The sequence below is a fragment of the Corvus brachyrhynchos genome, unplaced genomic scaffold, assembly GCF_000691975.1.
Source record: "Corvus brachyrhynchos isolate BGI_N302 unplaced genomic scaffold, ASM69197v1 scaffold103, whole genome shotgun sequence".
NCBI classification, from domain to species: domain Eukaryota; kingdom Metazoa; phylum Chordata; class Aves; order Passeriformes; family Corvidae; genus Corvus; species Corvus brachyrhynchos.
Window position 1 is genome coordinate 1,627,049 of NW_008237436.1, and position 20,899 is coordinate 1,647,947.

General features: G+C 38.5%; 1 protein-coding gene across 2 annotated transcripts in view; it reads left to right on the forward strand.

Annotated features, from left to right (window-relative positions):
- TRPC4 (transient receptor potential cation channel subfamily C member 4) overlaps window positions 1-20,899 on the forward strand; it is a 132,968-nt gene that overhangs the window by 89,702 nt on the left and 22,367 nt on the right. For both annotated transcript variants that reach the window (XM_008631416.2, XM_017731290.1), the window contains exons 4-5: window positions 6,114-6,450; window positions 18,836-18,975. In XM_008631416.2, coding sequence (XP_008629638.1) covers window positions 6,114-6,450; window positions 18,836-18,975 — 477 coding nt within the window. The remainder of the gene's footprint in view (window positions 1-6,113; window positions 6,451-18,835; window positions 18,976-20,899) is intronic.

A 20,899-nucleotide genomic window follows, 5' to 3' on the forward strand; every position in this document is an offset into this window, starting at 1 on the left:
CAATCATTGGGAAGTGTGTGTGACAAAGCAGCAGACCTCAGAGCAAACCTTTCCTACCAGTGTGGCTGTAATGGCAGTACAGCAAAGCACAACAGAGAATCTGGCCATGACTGCAAAAAAAGTATTAATAAGAAATTTTATGATAAATGTTTTGATACGTTTCCTCCTCAAAAAAAAGTCTTTAATGTTCATTTGTTAGAGAATGCTATCAGAGATAGTTCTTTGTGCTACAGCATAGCTCACTTGTGTATAACACAGAAAGGATAAATTTTCTTTGACAGCTTTCATTTCTAGATGAAAAATTGCGTCCTTTTTTCATATAACAATCTCAACTGCCTATTGATGTCAGAACGAGAATTTAATTTGGACCTCAGATTTTGTTAGACTGCTTTTATAAATGTAAAAATGAGCACCTGGTTACAAGTGGAGGGTTTTTATATCTTTGTATTAGTATTTCATAATACAGTGAAATAAATACTTGAAGGCAGCACTGTGGTACGGTAAAGAGCTGAAAACTTACTCTGATAATATATTATTTATAAAAGTATTATTTCTATAAAGACCATATATAGTTAATAGTATCAGTTGTGTTATTTCTTCATCATTTCATTGACTGAGAGATATGTATTATAGCAAATCCAAAGATTAGATTTAATCAGAAGTGAAAATTAAATTCTGTGTTATGTATATGCTTGCATAGCACTAGAATCAGGCTCTGTTATTATTATTTATACCAGATTCTTTTTGCTGGCACTGTGAATAATTTCTATTTTTCAACAGTCTCAGGGAAGAGCCAATTCCCAGCGTGACAACTAAGAGATTGAATACCAGAACATTTTCAGATGGGTAGACTCTATGAAGGAGCTAAAGATGCGAAATCAGGAAAAATCATATAGAAAAATCCCTTGTGTAATTACAAACTGCTGGAAGCTTTTGGAAGCCATCATAATGTGAAAATATAGACTTGCTAATTGCTAATTATGTGGACACAATGTCAAAGTCAAATAACATAATACTGACAGTACAAAAGATACTCAAGAATAGTACAAGAATACCTCCAATCTCTCCAATTAAGGAAGAAAAAGTTTACCACAGTGAAAATATTTTGGCATAGGCAATGCAGAACTGGCAAATTAATGTCACAGAGTATTTCTGTTTCTGCTAGTCACAAAATGTTTGTGTAAAATAGTTTTAATTTTTTTTCTTTAATCTCCAAGTTCATCAGGGGACTTGCATGTCTACTTAGCTTTAATATGTGATCATCTTAGATGTAATGCCATCCATTTATAAAGGAATTGTCCTATGCTGGAACATGTCTTTCTTCCATCCAGTTCTAACTCTTCCTTTCTAATAGAAGGTTTCTAATAGTTATAAATGTGAATTGACCAGAGAATATTGTCATGAAGATTTTTTTTCCTTATTTTTTCTGTCGAGAAGGGCTTTTCAGTGGATAAATTAAAAGTTCAAATGTAATAAGAATTTGGAATCAGTAATAAAATATATTAATCACAGATTAACTTACTTGATCTATTTAACTGTGTCTTAGCTGTGAGTAGTGTCTCTGAGACAGGCTACATGGGCAGCATTTACACTGTGAGTCCCAGGAAGGCTTCCCTGCCCCCAGTTCCTGTATGCTCAAATATTTACTTACAAAGCATGAAAAAAAACATCTTCCCCTCATTTTCTCTGGAGCAAACAGGTCCACAAGAACTAGAAGGGACAAGCTCACCTTTTCTGTGCAGCTGAAGAACAAGACTCTAGGGTGCACCACTGTGCACACTTTTTTTCCATCAGGGTATAACTGTTCCCTGTTCAAAATCTTCCTTCATTATTCAGCTAATGTAATAAATGTAGATATAACTATTGACCATATTTCACAGCATATGATGACAATCTCTTGACCACAAAAATGAAGGAAGTACTCAAATCTGTGAGAATTAGTTTGGACATTTTAATAACATCACACAGTTCATTGATAAATTAAACTTTAAAAGATGTTTCAGCAAGAGATTTAGGATAATTTTCCAGTTGTCCAAAGAATACTTTGGATTGGTTCATAGTTAATGTTATTGGCAAATTAATCTCAGAACCACAAAGAAAAGTCTTCAGTGAAGAGCCGGATATTTTTGTTGTTTCAGGACGTTGCTAACCAACCTTGCCAGTGGGCTGTTACATAAAAAGCCAACAGCATGAAACTGGATATTAGGACCTCTCAGAAATGCATATATCATTTGTAGATAAACACACTGTGTTGTGTTTTCTTTTATAGACCTTTGCCTGCAGCACTGTTCTATAGCACAGAACTGCTTCCCTGTGCATACAGCTCTTAAAATGTGGACGTAGTATTTTATATGCTTGCTCCATACCATACCATACCATACCATACCATACCATACCATACCATACCATACCATACCATACCATACCTTGTTTCTTATGTATTTTATGGCAAGCAGGTGATTTAAAGCACATTACCAAGGCTGCTCCCTCTGTCTCCAGCCATATCAAATGTACGTATAATCTGTGTTTTTCCTTTAATCAGGATCCAACCAGTGCTAGAACTCTCTTGTCAAAATTGTATTTTGAGAAAAGTGAAAGTGAATTTCTTACGAAATTATTACTTTAAAAATTGGATCTTCAGTTTCTGGGATTTGAAAATTTTCCACACTTATTGAAAAACTTCCTGTGCCTCAGAACACCATCCTTAACACATTGTACCTTAGCCACATAGTCCCAACACCACAAAATCTAATATGGGTATTAGGAGACAAGAAGCGTTTTTTAAAGCCTGTTCTGAAATGCGTTCTCTATTAACACTGACAGTTTTGCAGATTAATCTGTTTAAAGATTAGAACTAAGCAATGCAGTGCCCACCCCATCATGGAACATCCTCCAAATGGTGCATTCAGCAAGGATCTCTTCATGGCGTGAGGTACCTCTGCACCAGTTCTGGTCTGCCCAGTCCCAGGGCAGCCCAGTATTTGGACATCAAAAACCCCCTTCTTTTACTTAATATTGTCTACATTAATTCCCTTTTAGCCATGCTTGGCAAGGATTAGGTCGCCTACATCTGTCACCAGCTTTTGCTAGCCACTGAAGCTGTTCCTTCACGTAGGTCCCCAGCACTGTGGGGGTGGCCAAGGGTGTTTAGAAAGGGGGCACAGGCAAGACTTAGGATCTTGATTACTTTGGGTAAGAGGATGCATAATGGGAAGATTTTATAAACAGGAGGAAGCAAACATGGACCTGGTACTCTTTGGGGCAAAAAGAGAAAAATATTTTATTGAGGAATTATTTCACGAGTCTCACTTTTTCACCAGTCAAGCAAAACACTAATCTGTACCTACTCAAACTAATTAAGTTGAAAAAAATTTTAGAGAAAATAAGCTTGGCAAAAACATAACTTTGAAACCATCTTCTCTGACTGCATACGCTATTATTCCAGACATTTGTACCTTGAAAGAAACAACCTAAAACCTTGAGAATTCATTTTTCCTAGTGGAGGAATACACTGTGTTGCTCTTCTTTAAGGCTATTTTCAAGATCCTTACAGTAGGAGTAAATTTCCTTATCTTTCACAACAGTCAGAGGCAGCTTCACTGCTGGTGTCTGGTAGGCAAATTTGTCTCTACTAAAGACTCTGGCATTTCATTAACGTACACCAGGTTTGAATTTGGCTCAGGTAATCAATTCTGACAAGATCCAGACATATATAGAAAGATGCATGCTGACTCTCATTTCATTCCAATCTAAGGAGCATTTTTTTCCAGTAGTAATCCCAGTGATTTTAGAAACAGTTTGAGAAGTTACCTATTATTCATCCCCAAAGGAACTTGGCTCCTGTGGTTATATGTATTATCAAAATAATGTAAGATCCCAAACTAGGTGCATTTGATTAGAGTTCCAATATGAAATTATTTAGTGAAAATAAACAATTTTGTAATAAGAGGAAAAAGTTTGTGCATAGCTTTACTAAGTATTCAGCTAGTGATTTAATCCAATGTATGTATGTGATACACTTAGTGTAAGCCTATTGGGTTTGCGTGGCAAGATTTTGGTAGCAGGGTAGTTTCAGTGAGAAGCTGCCAGAAGATTCTCCCTTTCTCCCATGTTCAATGCTAGATGAATCCAAGATGGATGTGCTTCTGGCCAAAGTTGAGCCCATCACTGGTGATGGTGGTGCCTCTGGGATAGCAGATTTAAGAAGGGGGAAAGAAGTTACTGCTCAGGATCAATTTCAGACAGGGTACAGGGGAGAAAAAATATGTGAGCAACACAACTCTGCAGCCAGGTCAGTGGAGAAGGAGGGGGAGGAGATGTTCCAGGTGCCAGAGCAGAGACTCCTCTGCAGCCGGTGAGGAAGACCATGGTATGGCAGACTGTCCCCCTGCAGCCCATGGAGGTCCATGGTGGAGTAGAGATCCACATGCACCCCTCAGTAACTCCACACTGGAACAGGTGGATGCATGAAGGAGGCTGTGACCCACTGGGAATCCTGCACTGGACCAGGCTCCTGGCAAGACCTGTGGTCCTGCGAAGAGAGGAGTCCAAGCTGGAGCAAGTTTGCTGGCAGGAGTTACGACTCCATGGAGGACCCATGCTGGAGCAGTCTATTCCTGAGGAACTGCACCCCGTGGAAGGGACCCATGCTGGAGCAGCTCATGAAGAACTGCATGACTCCAGTGGGAAGGAGTCATCTTGTAGACATGTCTCCAATAGTCATGTTGGAGAACTGTCTCCCATGGGTGGAACTCCATGGTGGAACAGGGGAAGAGTGTGAGGAGTCCTCCCCCTGAGGAGAAAGCAGTGGCAGAGACAACGTGAGGAACTGACTGCAGCCCCCATTCCCCATTCCCTTGCGCCATGTGGGGGTAGAGATAGAGAATTTGGGAGTGAAGTTGAACCTGGGAAAAAGGGAGGAGTGGGAGGAAGCTGTTTTTAAGATTTGATTTTATTTCTGATTATTCTGCTCTGTTTTGATGGGTAATAAACTAATTGCCCCAAGTCGAGTCTATTTTGCCCGTGATGGTAACTGGTGAGTGATCTCTCCCTGTCCTTATCTTGACCCATGAGCCTTTCCTTCTCTCTCCTCTCCCCAGCTGAGGAGTGGCGTGATAGAGCAGCTTTGTTGGCATCCAGCCGGGGTTAACGCACCAGAGTACCAGAAGGAAAATGCTTATTCCCTTTCCTTTTCTTTTCTTTTTTTTTAAATGCAACTCTGGCCCTCTTTGATACATATGTTGCTTCTATTCTATGCCTTTTGTGTCAACTCTTGTGTGCTGCTACTCTGTCACCTTATAAAAGAAAACAATGAGGAAATAGGAACTAGTGATCAAAGAAAAGTATGACATAAACCTTGATATATACTTCTTTGAAAAGCTATCTGAAAAATATTAAATATTTACTTGCTTTTGGGGTGTTTTGGTGAAATTCAGTTTTAAGGATCATATTCTGAGAAATGAAATCCCATCATGGAAACAGATAGACCATAAAGTATCACACAGGATAGGTGTGTATCCTGACAAGGCTTAGTGAAATACTGGGGAATACTAGTGTTTTTGTAAGCATTTTATAATGCATCTGTAAGAGTTTTGTCAGTATTAAAGCATGTAAACCTGCTTTTTTAGAGAATTAGCAGGGAATATGCTGAGAACAGTTTGTTCATGGCTGTGGAATTCAGTTTCATTGTTTGCAGATCTCTGTTGTGCTCTTTGATTTCATGTCAACTTCTACCTCATGTTCTGTGAATTCTTCACAAACGTTGCTGATTAAATAATGGGGGTATCTGTGAACTTGCTTTTCAGTTTCAAGTCAGGTTTTGAGGTCCATGTGTTTCACAGTCTGTTGACTCCTTGTGTACTCAACCGATGGGGAAGTGAGACTTTATTGTGAAAACTATTATTTTCTGTCTCTGCACTATACTTTTGGCATTGAAGGAAAGGCAGGCTGACCCAGCCCTGCCTTACTGGTATTATCAGCATGAGTGGGCTTGCACAGGCTGTGGATTTTTTTTTTTTTTTTTTTTTTAATCTCTACCTACTAAACATACATAGAATGAAAAAACTTTACAGAGGTAACAAGAAACTAACTCTCTTCCTTTCTTCTCTCTGTAGTTTGTTGCTCAGCCCAACTGCCAGCAGCTGCTCGCATCCCGCTGGTACGACGAGTTCCCCGGATGGCGGAGGCGACACTGGGCAGTGAAGATGCTGACATGTGTTGTGATAGGACTCCTTTTCCCAGTCTTCTCTGTGTGCTACCTGATAGCTCCCAAAAGCCCATTGGGGCTGTTCATCAGAAAGCCATTTATCAAATTTATCTGCCATACTGCATCGTACTTGACTTTTCTGTTCCTGCTGTTGCTTGCCTCTCAGCACATCGACAGGTCAGACCTCAGCATGCAGGGACCCCCACCAACCATCGTCGAGTGGATGATATTACCGTGGGTCCTGGGTAAATGTATTACTAAAGAAAATACAGTGAAAAGTATTTTTGACCCCTGTGGTTTTGCCAAGCATTCCTGAGGCAGGATACAACAGAGTTTGGTAATAAATTATTGACCTGCTGAAGCAGGCAAATGGTCCATCTCCTCCAGTGCTCAGCAAGAGTAGTTGACAAACAACGTAAACAGTAGAGTTTGAAAATCCAGAGTGTCACCATCTGATAGATTAAAGTGAGGAAAAACAAAAGATATCAAGGGTTCCTTCCTATGACTATGCAGTGCCCTGAAACATATATATAGTTTTTCTTTTTAATATTGATCTTCTCCAGACCAGAAATTGTTCTGGTTCTTGTAAGTTTCCATATTTTTAACTTGCTAGTCTACTTTATAAGAGGATCCCTTTGCCACAATAATTATTTTTCATGTATGGAAATGAGCCATAATGTAATTTCTGTAGTGTTATTACTAACCTTAGTTACCTATAGTATGCTTCTTTCTAAATGACAGACCCACATATTGCAAATAGTGATGATCAGCATTTTCAAGTGAGTATTTTTATTAAAATATGCGCACAGAGTATTTTTTTTGGTGCAAGACCAGTGATGAGGACTTGTCGCACACAGAGTATTTTTTTGGTGCAAGACCAGTGATGAGGACTTGTCACTCAATTCAAACCAAATATCCTGTATCAGAAGGAATAAGAAAATTCCCTAGCATTTCTAAAATGGAAAAAAAAAATTACCACTCTGTCCTCATAGTTTAAAATAAAAAATTCAGTCTGGAATTATTAAAAGTCTACTTTGTGTGGGCCATGTCATCCTTAAACATGATTCTTCCATCCTGTGATCCTAGGATTATCCGAGGTGCTCCCTAACTTTGTCTGTCTACCCTGCCAGATGGTAATTTCTCTCAGTGTGCTGTGGTCTCTCCCCTTTTTCTTATTGTAAGAATCAACACAATTTGGACCAGGTCAGGGCAAATATATTTGTCTAAAATAAAAGTACAGAAGAAGGGACTTAGTAGTCTTGACTGCAAGAATTTAGGTTTGATATATTCATTAAAATTGTCATCACATAGGTTCCTGCACAAAATTTCAGAAATTTTGGTGGGATTTTGATACTGTTACTTCTTCCGGAGCTTCCCATTAAGATACTGTGTATCTTCCCTTTTTCCCAAACTTGTGGGTTTCTTTAGAGCAATAAAACTGTCAAGGCTTTTGGCCCCATTGATCCCATATAATTTACAATACAGTGTTGAATTCATAATACACTAGTTGGCTGTGCCTGATATTTCGGAGAACAATAATTCAGTGGCTTTTCCTCTATATGTACCTTGGTAGAGCGCTGTGGGAAGCGGGAGGCAGGTGTACATATGTTTTTCACTTAGAAAAACAAGTGTGCATGACTGAAAACCCTGTGTACACTTACTTGTCAGGCACCAGTCAGAAGGACCTGCCTTCCACAAGTGAACTGCATTTTGGGATTTCTCCCATGGTAGCACAGCAGTCCTCACCACCAGCCTTCACTGTGAGGTGTGTTGTCCTTGGCTGGGTAAATACTTCTTCTACATTAAAAAAGACAATATCCAAGATTATTGCAAAGAAATTATTCAGTCTGGGAGGTTGTCTAGACTGATATTTCTTACAGACAAGTAAGTAACTTCAGTAAGCAAGTTTCACATTTAAATATTAAAAGAAAAATTTCCTCCAGTTAATTTTCCCAGTTTTGTACCTTCAAGAAATGAGAAACCAATATAAAAGTTATTAGCTTAATATATTACTTCCTTAGAAATAAGTGCTGTAATACTGAGGAGAAGTAGGAGGCTCTTCTGTGCTGTGCCATGCCCAGAGGAGATGTTAGTATCTTTTCTGTCTGGCCTTCCAAAATAGCAGGTGGTCAGTATCTATTCGGCTTTCACAGTATCCGGAGGCTAAAGGATAATAAGAACAAATGCATAGCTGACACAAAGACCTTGACATGCCAAAGTGGATTTTATCATTAACCTGTCTTTTAACAGAGCTGAGAGAAAGAGGCACAATTTGAGAAGGGCAAGAGCTAGTTTCTGGTAAAGGCAATTCAAAAATTGTAGTGACTAGCTCCTCTCCAGAAAACACTCAGTGGGAAGAACCTCTATTGCCTTCAACCCCTGACATAGTTGTTTACTTAGGAAGATGTTTAAGTAACTCAGGACCCCAAAGCACTTGTTTGAAGAAGCTGTTAATCCTGAGAGTTATGGTGATCAAGATGACTATCATTTCTAAAGGCAACATTAATATTTTCGGTATAGACTCATATGGCCAGATTATGTCTGTGCTGAGCAAACCCTTCATCTGCAAGCAGTATAGGTCAAGTCAAGGGAGCCACTTCCATAAACAAAAATTCATGAGCATGGATGAAGATCAGTATTCTGATACCATGTGGTTAAATAGTTTGTAATTAATCTAGACTCTGCTGTTCAGGAAAACTGTGCCTTCCAAAATCTCTTTCATCCGAAATGATGTATTTTACACACTGATCTCTAGTGTTTTCTAACTAGCAGTTTCCTGTTGCAGTTTCACATTTTCTGTGTTCAGCCTTCAGATTTTGGTTGCTGGAGTGTCTTAGCCCACCCAAATAATGAGGCCTCAGACTCACCCATTGTAATCTCAGGCAATTCATTAGGTACCTAATTTCCCCCTACCAATGAAGGAGACACACATCTCCACAGGACATTTCAGCTCACAGCATGTGATGAACGTGTCTATTTCAGCTTTTTTGTTTGTATATTCAGGTCTTTTTCATGCTGTGTTTTTTTGTTCCATTGTTTTTTGTTGAGGGGGTTGGTTTTGTTCATTTTGTTTTGGTGGATTTTTGGTTGTTCAGTTTTTTCAGTGTTTTTTGGTAGTGGTGGTTGTTTTTCTAAAGGAATGAATCTCAGCCAAACCCTGCTCTTTTCCTATTCACGTACATACAAACTATAGTCTAGTCATCTTTTAATAAACCTGATATTTTTCTTAAGCCCTTATCAATAAGCTAAGGTTTGTTTCCAGACTGCAATTTAGTTTGTTCTCTCATCTCTTCAAACCATAAAATTATGCAGTATCCTTAAAAAGAGTAAATGAAGCACTCTTCAAGGGAGACTATGTCTGAAGTACACAGAGATATTTTTGCATTTTCTGGATGTAAACAAAAAACTTTTTCATTTGAGTCAAAACTAGTGTGTCTCTAGGGTTTTAGTTCTTCTCTGAAACCTGAAACATGACCAAGTAAATACTTAACTGGGAAAGGATATCCTGGAGCAGCAACAATATGTCAAAACTATTAATATTTTAAACAATAGAATTTTTTTGTTTTCTTTTAATTCAGATAGCTGTGGATGTAGTTTCCATTTTAATACTATCTCTCTTAAAATTAAGAGAGGAAGAAAAGCTCACTGTTTCAGGTTTCTCATCGACATGAACTTCAGGACATATTTCATGCAATTTAAGTTTCAAGGCTGTCCATAATGACCTAAGCCCTCCGGTGAGCAAATGGTAATCAGCATTTGCCAACTACTATGTAACAGAAGGCTGAATGTGCATAATTAGCACATATTAAAAGTGTCACTAGAGTAGGAGGCTCAGAGGAAAAACTTGTATTGGGCTACATTTCCATGGAGACTATCGACTTTACATTTTAAAAGTCTCTTGAGGAAACTTCTGCATTAATTTTGTCTTTTACATGATTAGATGATTACACAAGTGGTGCTCCAGTATGTGGTGATTATCCATGGAACAGTAAGTCGGTGTTACAAGGCTGTCATAACCTTAAGAAGTAGTTGTGGAAAAATTTCTCAGTAAGAAGAGTCAGAATCTCCTCTCCTTGCACTTAAACAAGTAAGAAACAAGCTTTGACTCATAAGGAAAATTAATTGTCTTCTTATTATTAGCTGTTGCTTCACACTACAGAAACATAGGCCTGTTTACTATATTTGAGAATCCCTCACCATTGTAAAATGAACAGGAAAATAAAGAATATCATGTTGGGAAAAAAATCAAGGAAGAACAGCTTTTTCCATCATCATATTCCCCATCCAGTTTCTGAGTATGCTCTGAGCATGATAGCAGTGACTCAGAGGGGAAATCAAATAAGACCCAACGTCAGCCTTGTGTGCCTTGACTGCAGCTCATGTAAGGATTATGTTGATCCCTGTACACTTGTCCTAGCTGTTCTTCTGTCCTAAACCATGGCCTCAAACCTAGCAGTGGCTGCATTGTGTCCTCACAGTGGGCATTTGCTTCACCAGCAAATGCTAAGAAATTCAGAGAAGAGAGGCATCAACCAGAAAAATTAAGTGTTCGGTAGCTGAGGTTAAAAAGCTCCCTGCCAGACGTTCAGGGTGGCTGCAGCAAAGGACATTTTTTTGGCAATTTCTTTTGATGAGTTTTTTGCTCTTTTATGGTCATATTCAAATGTTCATTTTAATTGCATTTTTCAGAAAAATTGTGTTCCCCATGCTTTCTGTCAGAATGGTTTATGCTATTGGAGTACATGAATCTATAGAGAAGGTGGATGTTTGGGAACTGTGCAAAATTGCAAAGATTTGTGGTTAGCAAACTGCTGGTGGGATGTATGAGAATGTACGGTCTTGTCAGTCCTTAGCAAAATGCACATCCAAACCAATGGCCCAGCAAAACACTTCAGAATAGCTGATCTTAGAGGTGACTACTACAGTGTGCATCATCATCTAAATTAGGTCAGGAAAGTGTTGTGTAAAAAATTAAACACTTAGTATGAACTGACATGTTTCAGGGAGCAGATATGGAGGGCAATATGGCTGGCAAGATGAAACAGTACATAACCAATAGTGACATATATAGCACAGAAGAGGAAAACAACCCCAGAGAAGGCAGAAACACTACTTTGTTTAAGGAAGGATAATGTACCTAATGGCCACACAAGGCCATCTAGTCCAAACTACTGCTCAACACAGGCTAACTGCAAAGACAGATCACATTTTTCAGGTTCTTGTGCAGTCAGATCTTTAATTTCCCCAGGGATGAATATTTCACAGCCTCTCTCTCACAGTGCCTGTGTCTAGCAACTGGTAAACTTTTTTCCTGATACTAGTTGCAATCTCCCATGCTACAGCATGAAACCATTATCTCTTGTCCTTCCAATGTGCACCTCTAGAACAAGTCTGGCTCCAGCTTTTAAGAACTAGCAGTTTCCTTAGTGGGTGACAACAGCAATACAGAATCACAGAATATTCTGAGTTGGAAGGGATCCACAAGGACCATCTCTTAAGGCCCATACAGGGATGAAACTTACAACCTTGGCAGTATTAGTACCATGCTCTAACCAACTGAGCTTTGAGACTATTAACCGCCCATTAGTGTTCTCTTCTCTAGCCTGAACAAAATCAGATCCCTCAAACTCTTCTTGTACATCATGTCATCTAGCCCCCATTCAGCTTGATGGCCTTCCACTAGGTTCACTTCAGCCAGTTAATGTCTCTTTTTTTTTCAGTATTCCAAAACTGGACTCAGTAATGAAATTATTTATTTAAACATCAGGAGAGCCACTTCTTCTCCTGGATGCCTGTATCTTGCCATAATAGGACCTTTTACTTGATTACTGTTACTCAAGTTGTAAGTATTTAAGATAAATAATTTCTATATAGATTATTTTATTTTATTCTTTGGCTGTTGGTGATGTTGGCTGATATGTGGCTTTTTGTACTTTAAGACTTTATCTAGAATGGTCTTGTTATTTCCAAAATGGAGGCCAAAGAAAAGTGTTCTATTTTGATTATAATAAAAAAAAGCCAGGTGACTTTTTCCTTCACAAGTACTTTTAGTGACCTGACACAGGACCCAGACACTGTGCACAGTTGTTCCCTTCACAAACAGCCATTTACCCACGGGAAAGCCAGAGGTGTGTGTTTGATTTTGTGCATATTCTCCTGAAATAGTTGTACTCTGTTAACAAAATATGCCCCAGAGAATGGAAGCCTCTGAATTATGCCAGGATGCCTCTTATTACCTTCATATACCTTCAGCAGAGATGAGTTCATCAGCCCAGCTGTAAAACAGAAGAGCTTTTTTAAGCCTCGTCAATACTCACTGAATTCCCTGGAATGACTTTCCTTTGCTTCACTGAGCTTTAGATCATTAGCAGCTTGCCTCACTTTTTGTATCTGTGAAAAACTCTACATCACATAGCAGAGCAAAGTTGAGTTTGTCAGTTAATGGTTTCACAGCCCAGCAAAAATATGTTCTCCAAGAAACATACTAAAAGGTTGTTGATCTTGGCATGCAGAGATTGATCCCGAGGAACCTCTTGCTTCCCATCACTTAATGGTAAGGAACAAAAATAGCACAGAGCAACCAACCTTTTGTGGAGAAGGTAAAGCCAAAATTAGCCAGGGATCCACAAAACTTTTTGAGGCCAAACATAGTTCAGGATATTGCCTTTCATATCTCTCTGTCCCAAATTTTGGTATTATTTTTCACAGTGAGACTTTAACCATAATTATAATTATAAACAACAAAAGGCAGTGTTCTAGACTGTGGAATTTGTGAATTTCCACAGTTGCCGGAAAATTGTTTTTGCAGTTGCTCAAGTTTCAGTACAACATTGGAATTTAGACAGGCTGTGTCTAAGGTTTTTTTCAGTCTCGTGCAAAAGAAACAAACAACCAAGAAATAACTTCTCTCTGAAATCCATTCAAAGGTGTTTTAGGTTCTAACAGATGTGTTCCTTAAGAGTAAAATTACAGCTCTGGGTAGCTATAAAGGATCAAACAGGATAGATCCAAATGTTTTCTAATCAAAAGTTATCTACCAGCACTAAAAGATACTGTGTTTAACCCAAGCTTTATTCAAAGGAACAGAGAATGTTTGTAAGAGTATTGAACTGCTGCCCTGCTCAGAGTTTCAAGGTTTGCCATCAGAGTCTTAATTTATGAAAATTAAGAAAAGCAGTTTCACATTTTTGAAAAGACATTTCAGTATCTGATATCCAAAGATTTCAAGACTGAAAATACAGCTTCTAAATCAAAATCTGTAGATAAATATCTAAAATAAAGGCTAATCTTATCAGTGTATATTTATTGATGCATCTACACATTGACCATATGCAGTATGTGATGTCTATTACTAAATTCTTAAGGATTTTTTAAGTGTTACAAGATTTTTAATGAAAGATGTTATTTTTCTAAGAATGTTCTTATTTCAGTGCTTTTTGTTCTTCAGTAAGACGTATTTTCATTCTGTTGCTTTGAATAAAATTTAATTTTACAATATGTAGGGTTTATTTTATAAGAAACAACTTTTTTCATTAATGTTCAGAAAATTTTCCTGCAAAAAAAATTTAGCTCAAAAAAATTTTTTTTTTCTCCAAATTCATTTTATCTGATGAATTTTAGTTCCTTTTTTGCTTCAGGCAAACTGGACTTCAATCAAATGGTTGCAGTTGATCAGCTTGCATGTATAATAATTCACAATGCTTTACAAAACCTCTCCATGGTGTCTGTCATTCCCAGGGCTCCATGTGGTCTGTGGGATTTCTGCCCTGAATTTATCTTAATTTCATCCCATTAAAACCATGGGCATTTAATGAAATTTGTCATCTCAGTCTGTTTCAAAATATCCATGCTGTTATTTCTCTTTTACTGCTCCAATATGTGGGTATAAACAATGCAGCAAGTATTTGAAAGCCTCACCCTCAACTTTCCAATTTAAGTCCTTGATTAATGAGGTGGAAGAGCTGCATAATGTTGATAATTTCCTTGTAAGTGGCAATAAATGATAAGAGCATGGAATGGATAGGTGAGAGTCTAAGAGGCAGGTGTTAAATCTGGCTGGTGTGGAGAGATAGCAAAGACACAGTTGGATCAAAGAGACAAATGGAAATAGCAAAGAATATCCAGCTAAACTAGTGAAATCTGCCCTGAGTGGAATTATTTCAGCTAAATACAGGCATCTGGAAGTTAGACATCTGTTTTAATTAAGCCTGATCCTCCATGGCTCCCTTTTTAGCCAGTGGGAAGATTGACCCACCTGCAGATGACAGTATTATTGCCTTGGAGATTCTTGTTTCCTCCCAGGGAGGTAAAGAGGGCTTTGGGCAAGCAACTTGTCCCCCACCTGTTTAAAGGTTCTTGCTTTTAGATCTACTCCCTGTCTTTCACTGGTTTCTCTTAGCAGTTTTTCCCCAATACCTGTGTGCAGGCTGGCAGTGTCCCCTCTGTTTTGTTGAGATGTCACCTTTCTTGCTTCTGAATATGTAGCTCTGACATGAGCTCTGTCAGTTTGCAGCAATGTTGCTGCTTTGGCACATTAATAATCCGGCAGTTCCTGGACTCTGGATCTCTTCCTACCTGTAGCAGTGCCTCTATTAGACAGTCTTATCGCTGCATGTCTTCTCTTCTGTCATGCAGGTTGTGTTTGGAAATGCCTGAATGACCTCCTTGCATAATCAAATCAGGTAGTATCCAGCTATCCATAAATCTTCCAAGTAGAAAAGTGTACAAGGTCACAGAGATAATGCTGCTCTGATCTCTGGATGTATTTTTCTTCAAAAAACAAAGCAAGCAAAACAAAACAAAACAAAAACCACAAAAAACAACAACCAAAAAAAACCAAAATGAAACAAAACAAAACCAACCGAAAACCACATAGATTTTCCAAGTCTTTTCCTGATTCTCCCAGTGACTGTAACAGAACAAAATTGGCATGTTTTGTCAGATCCTGTGGAGGTAAGAGTGGTCTGACTTCTTCCCCCCCAGACATTTCCTTCTTGTAAAAAGATAGTTCTGATCTACAACAAAATTTCAAGGCCTCTGGCTGCGTGAGCATAAATTAAGCCTAAACAGCACAGCCGGGAATCCCTGAGGTTTGTTGTTCAGAATACCTTCATTGCATAAGCTCACCAGGCCTTAGAGACATCTTCAGCCTTGGATAAAGGCTCTGGGATTTCAGGGTACACTTTTCTAGGATAGCCCTTCAGGCGCACTTGGGAGGATTTACAGAACTCCAGAGGGTCCGGTTCTTCCAGCATTCATTGCCCCACCTGAGCCCCTTTAAGGATCCCTAGCCATGGAGACCTGGTAGCTGCAAAGACTCCGATCTCAGCTATCATGGTGAGATTGCCCTGGAGTCGTGAATTTGGGCAATCAACCTTAGGACTTGGTACCAAGATTTGCTTTCAAAAATACATGTATGGGAAGTTCTCCTGTGCATACATGGAATGTGTGTCTTTCACAAATGTAGTATCCATCCATCCATCCATCCATCCCTCCATCCGTCCATCCATCCATCCATCAACATAGCTTCAAGTTGTCTGGAGTGACGTAGGATCTCAGAAACTGTATTTATATATTGAGTTTGGACTTAGATGCTTTGGCTGGCAAGAAGAGTAAACTATCACATCTCCATCACAGCCAGCAAAATTATGGGATTTTCACTTCTCCATTACAATTTGAAAAAAACATGCATCAGGATGTACATAAAAGTTGTCTTGAACAAAGAGAATAATTAGAACTACCACCTTAAAGACGTCAAAGTATACTCAGAACTTTCAGCTTCCAAATGACTTCCAAATTTCTGGTAGCTTGGATTAGTTGTGTTTCTAATTCAAAATGATCAAATTTACAACGGCCATATACTCTCTTCCACTATTCTATAATAGGTCAGTATTTCTCTGTTAATGTCAACTTTAAAATTACATTTCACTTTCTGAAGCTCAGGAAGTGCTTGGGGAAACAGTCTGGCTTTTCACTCACAAAACAGATCAAATGCAGCAGCATTAGTCAGCATTTCTTTTTCAATCTGTACATAATCCTATTATATTTTAGGCAGTGCTGTCAAAGCATATAATGCTGAGCAACAGTCTTACAGAGAACAGCCCTGTTGCAGTCTATGTCAGTTCACGTCTTTGGCTGGTTATGAACCATAGAAGATCTCAGCAGAAGGCTTTAATTAACTTAAAGGCTCTTGTTTAAGCATTCTTCTTATTTTTCATCCCAACCTATTACTGCTCTCTTTTCAAACCATATTTTAAAGAGAATCCTTAACTCTGACAAGTTACAAAAAAGTTTATTTCATTCTATGAATGTGTGTATTGATTTCTGCAAAGCCTTTTTATTTGGGCATCTTCCATCAATGCAACTGTTTGCTTTCTGTGCCATAGCAGTCTTGCCAATGTCAAGATCCTGCAACTTTTAAGTGAAAATTTATTAAATGATAAAGAGCAAGGCACTGGTCTGTGACACTGAGGCTTAGGAGCCATATCTGTATTACACAAACTTTGGCTCTGAGCCTGGATCCAGGTCCTCTCCTGCAGCACAGTGGTGATTTTTATCTGCTATAATGCAAGTGGAGCAGGGGTGATTCAGAGCAGTGTCTGAAATGTGAATGGGATATAGCAGCACACGAAACAGCTGCTTTTATGACCTAACGATGGTTAGGTCTTAAGTAGTTATTCCTGAAAGGTAGTGGAAGAACAAGCAGGGACATTTGCAAGTTCACGGGCTGTGTGATGAAGGATAGAGAGGACTGTGGCGAGAAGGGGGAGGCAGATCTGCTGTCACCATGTTCATACTGCAGTGTCACGAGTTACCAGGTCTTTGAAAAGTAAGTGGTTAAGTCATTTCACAGGCTGCAATGGGCAGGCATCTAGGAGCCTGCCCTGGTAGCCTTGTGAAGGTGTGTTGCCTTTGTGGTGGCACTTGGGCAGCTAACAGCAGCATAGGCCTGTGTGCTGTTAGTGGATGTTGAGCCCTGCCGTGCGACCATGTCCAGCTGTTCTCCCACTGTTACTCAGCACAATTGATTGCACCTTTCAAATAAGTGTTCACTTTGTAACAGTGCTGCATTTTCTGTGTTAGTTTTATCTGATACACTACAGATAGAGTTGCAATCTGCCTGTCTTGGCTGTTGTAGGCAGTAAAATGGGCCTATCCCACTTTGCTGTCTGCATGTTTCCAGCATGGTCCTTCCTCAGAGTGTGTTGCCCCAGGTCTGCAGAATGCTGAAATGGTGATGGCAGCATGACTGAAAATTAATCCTATGAAAATAAAAATTGCTGGATCAATCAGATCATTCAGATACTCCCGAGGCTTGTGATTATTGGTGATGACACACAGAAACAAGATGGGACCCTGTGTCTGAAGTTTGAGGGTAAAGTTAGTGAGGAAGACAACGTTTCCTTTTGAAAGCAACCAAGGGACAGAAAGACCAAGCCAATACACTACAAAATTAAACTATAATAACTCAAAAACCTACCTGGCACAAACAAGAGTAGACCAGAAATTACTTCTTAGGGATCATGTCTGAGAAAAATCACACATTTTCCATCCAGTCAGCCAGAAGACCATTGAGAAAAAATGTTAAGTTTTAAGGAGAATTAAGTTCATACTAAGGAAATGCAGAACCATATAGGCCCCTGCAGAAGATCTGTTTAACATTCTAAAAGACCAGGTGAAGAAAAGCCATGCTGAATTAACTGTGTCTCAACACCAATATGTGAGATTTGCCTTATTTTTGGAATTTTGCCCTTCTAATGAGCACAAAGAAATTCCTATAAGAAAATAATTAACTGTGAAAAATTAAAAGCTGTAATGGTATTCTTATCAAAAATCTCCATAGATAATGCGAAATATGCATCTAAATATTCCATGTTGTCTTATTAATGTATTATACAGTAATGTGGAGTACCTTCTTCAGAGTGGTTTTAATTTTTATAGCATTAAAGAGTCTACCCACAGTTGTCTCTGAAGCTGTTGAACCAAGTTCATGTCAGACAACTTGCAAGATTTCCCACTTGGATTGAATATTTCTGTTTCACTGTGTCTAGCACAATGTGTGCTCTGCACACCTGAAAACAGTTTCAATTCCTTCATGTCCCAAAGGAAGGTATCAACAAAAACTTTCTTCTGGAGACACTACTCTTTCATATGGAAAAGGGAGACTTTAGTTCAGCATTGACAATAACAATAGAAATTCTCTTCCTTATTGTGTGGGTTCCAATCAAAATAAATTGTGTTGGACTGACTTCTGCAGTCATAAATTTTCCAGTTTGAAATACATTGCATCAGTTGCCAAGGACTGAGTTGGCATTGGTAACTTATTTTAAGACCCTTTTTATACTTTTTAGGATACAATGAGAAAGAGATTGAAGAGAACCAAAGAAACTGTCCTTATACAAGCAGATTACTTTTTTTTTTTTTTAGCGGGTTTTGTGTGACAAATTAATTCCGGAAACATTAGCGTAAAGATGAAATTTCACCTACCTAGATGTGTAATTTAGAGCACTTAGCCACTTTCCCTTTACACTTGATGTGAGGAGAATCAATCTATCATGAGATAAGTATCTAGAATAGTCACAGCCTTTCTTACTTAATATTCATACCTAATGAATTGTGTTCTATTTACAGGTTTTATCTGGGGTGAAATTAAACAGATGTGGGATGGTGGACTGCAGGACTACATTCATGACTGGTGGAACCTCATGGATTTTGTAATGAATTCCTTGTATTTGGCAACAATCTCTTTGAAAATTGTTGCATTTTCAAAGGTAAACTTTAAAAAAAAAAAGAGCAAAAGTTTTAAGATCAATTGAATAAGGCTTCTTCAATCTTTCTTTTGTGTTTGGAGGTCCTGAGGCTTAGCAATGCAAGAGATATATGATGTGCTCTGTGAATCTTCTGCAGCAATGACAGGAAGCTAGACAAGCATAAGAGCAAAGAAAACATTGTGGTTTATGCTTTTTTCTTCTTGGCCCATGCAATCTTTTCTTATTTTGTCCTGAACTGTCATACTGTTAATTTCTTGAAAAACTAAAATCGCCTGTAATATTTTATAATGTTTGCATAAAATTATGGTTTTTTTGACTTTTTTTCTTTGACTTTTTTCAGTGACAAATTATTGCCCCTAAGACAATTTTACGCAACTTTCAGACAGGTCTACTGGCAAAATACTTAGTCAAAATCGGTGGGGGGAACTAAAGAGCAAGATTTTAATTTATTTTGAAAATTTATGATAAGTGCAACATGAAAAACTAAAATTGAAGGGGATAAAATGGTCACTCAAGGCTGGGTATGTTCATTTTTTCATTCTTCTCATGGACTTGTTGTGAATAGTCTTTTATTTCTGCTGTTTTAAGTATCTTCCAGCAGAACAAACCTTCTTTCCAAAGGCATAGAACATGTTGTGTGAACATTTTGTGTATATTCAACATGAATATGTAATGTGATAGAAATTCCTCATAAATGAGCTATTTTGAGCAAAAAATGTGAAAGGAAATTAAAGCATTTTTTAGCATTTGTCATAGAGTTCTTATCACATCCAAGTAAAGATAAGCCCATTTTTACTGGCCGCTGGGATCTGCATTGTACTTCAGCTTTGTCAAGTTCCCTGCCACCAGCAATAATTTATAGTTGCAATAATACTACCCTGTATGCATGGAAGAAGAGTCTCTCCTCTGCTAAGATACTTTTGACTGGGACAAGGAGAGAGCTGTCAAGTAGCCAGTTATGGCTTTCCCTCCTCAAGCAGCAGCTGTTCTCATTGCACTCCTGCCACAGGCTTAGAGGAACTTAGGGACTCTAATTTATATCATCTTGTGTCTGTTCACAAAGGTCCATGTGTCAGCTGGTCAGGAACAGGGATGAACAAAGACCTGGGATGTGTTGACACACCAGCTGTCTCCTTTGACAAAAGGTTTCTGACGTGCTGGGCCTCTGGCTGCAAACCTTTGGAAGTCTCCTCACTCAAAGAAATTTGGAGCCTGAAAGAGAAAGGTGCTCCAAAGTGTGGTGAACTGTCATTTAAAAGCTAATGAAATGCCTTTTTACGCACAAAGATGCCTTATCATAAAGTGACTAGAAAATAAGTAGTCGTTTCACTGTCCCTTGTAACAAAGCAAACAGTTCATTGAAAATGGATGTTTCCAAAGTATTGGAGATGGCCAATTATTCACTTCAGAATAATATTAATTAGAAGACATTATAATCCTTTCATCTCCCAAACAGCTTCTGTTTACAGTAATGGGATTCCAAGGTGACAGTATCTGGGATAATGGGCATCCATTACTCTCCAAATTAGTGCTTACATTTTAATGATAATGAATACAGTGCTTAAAAAAGCTGTACTAGTCAACTGGAACACATGATGAAGGAATGAACAGAGGAATACAAGTGTGATTTAATACCCAGCCACATTCCTTCAAATGCCTACAACAGAGTTCCTTGCCACTATGCCAGATGAGATTGAGAGGATGCCGAATGTAACCAGTATGTTTTGATATAAAGCTTTAATTCTCTTTTCCTGAGCGTTGCAAGACAGGTTTTTCTAAGTTACAGCTGTTCTGTATTTATTGAACCAAAGATCAGTTCTCAGATTTTTTCTATCTTCTATAGATCAGTTCAAGCCACCTAAGAAAACATTTTAACCAACTCCCTTGAATAAAATTATGAGTGCTCCCATGCTACTCTCCTGTG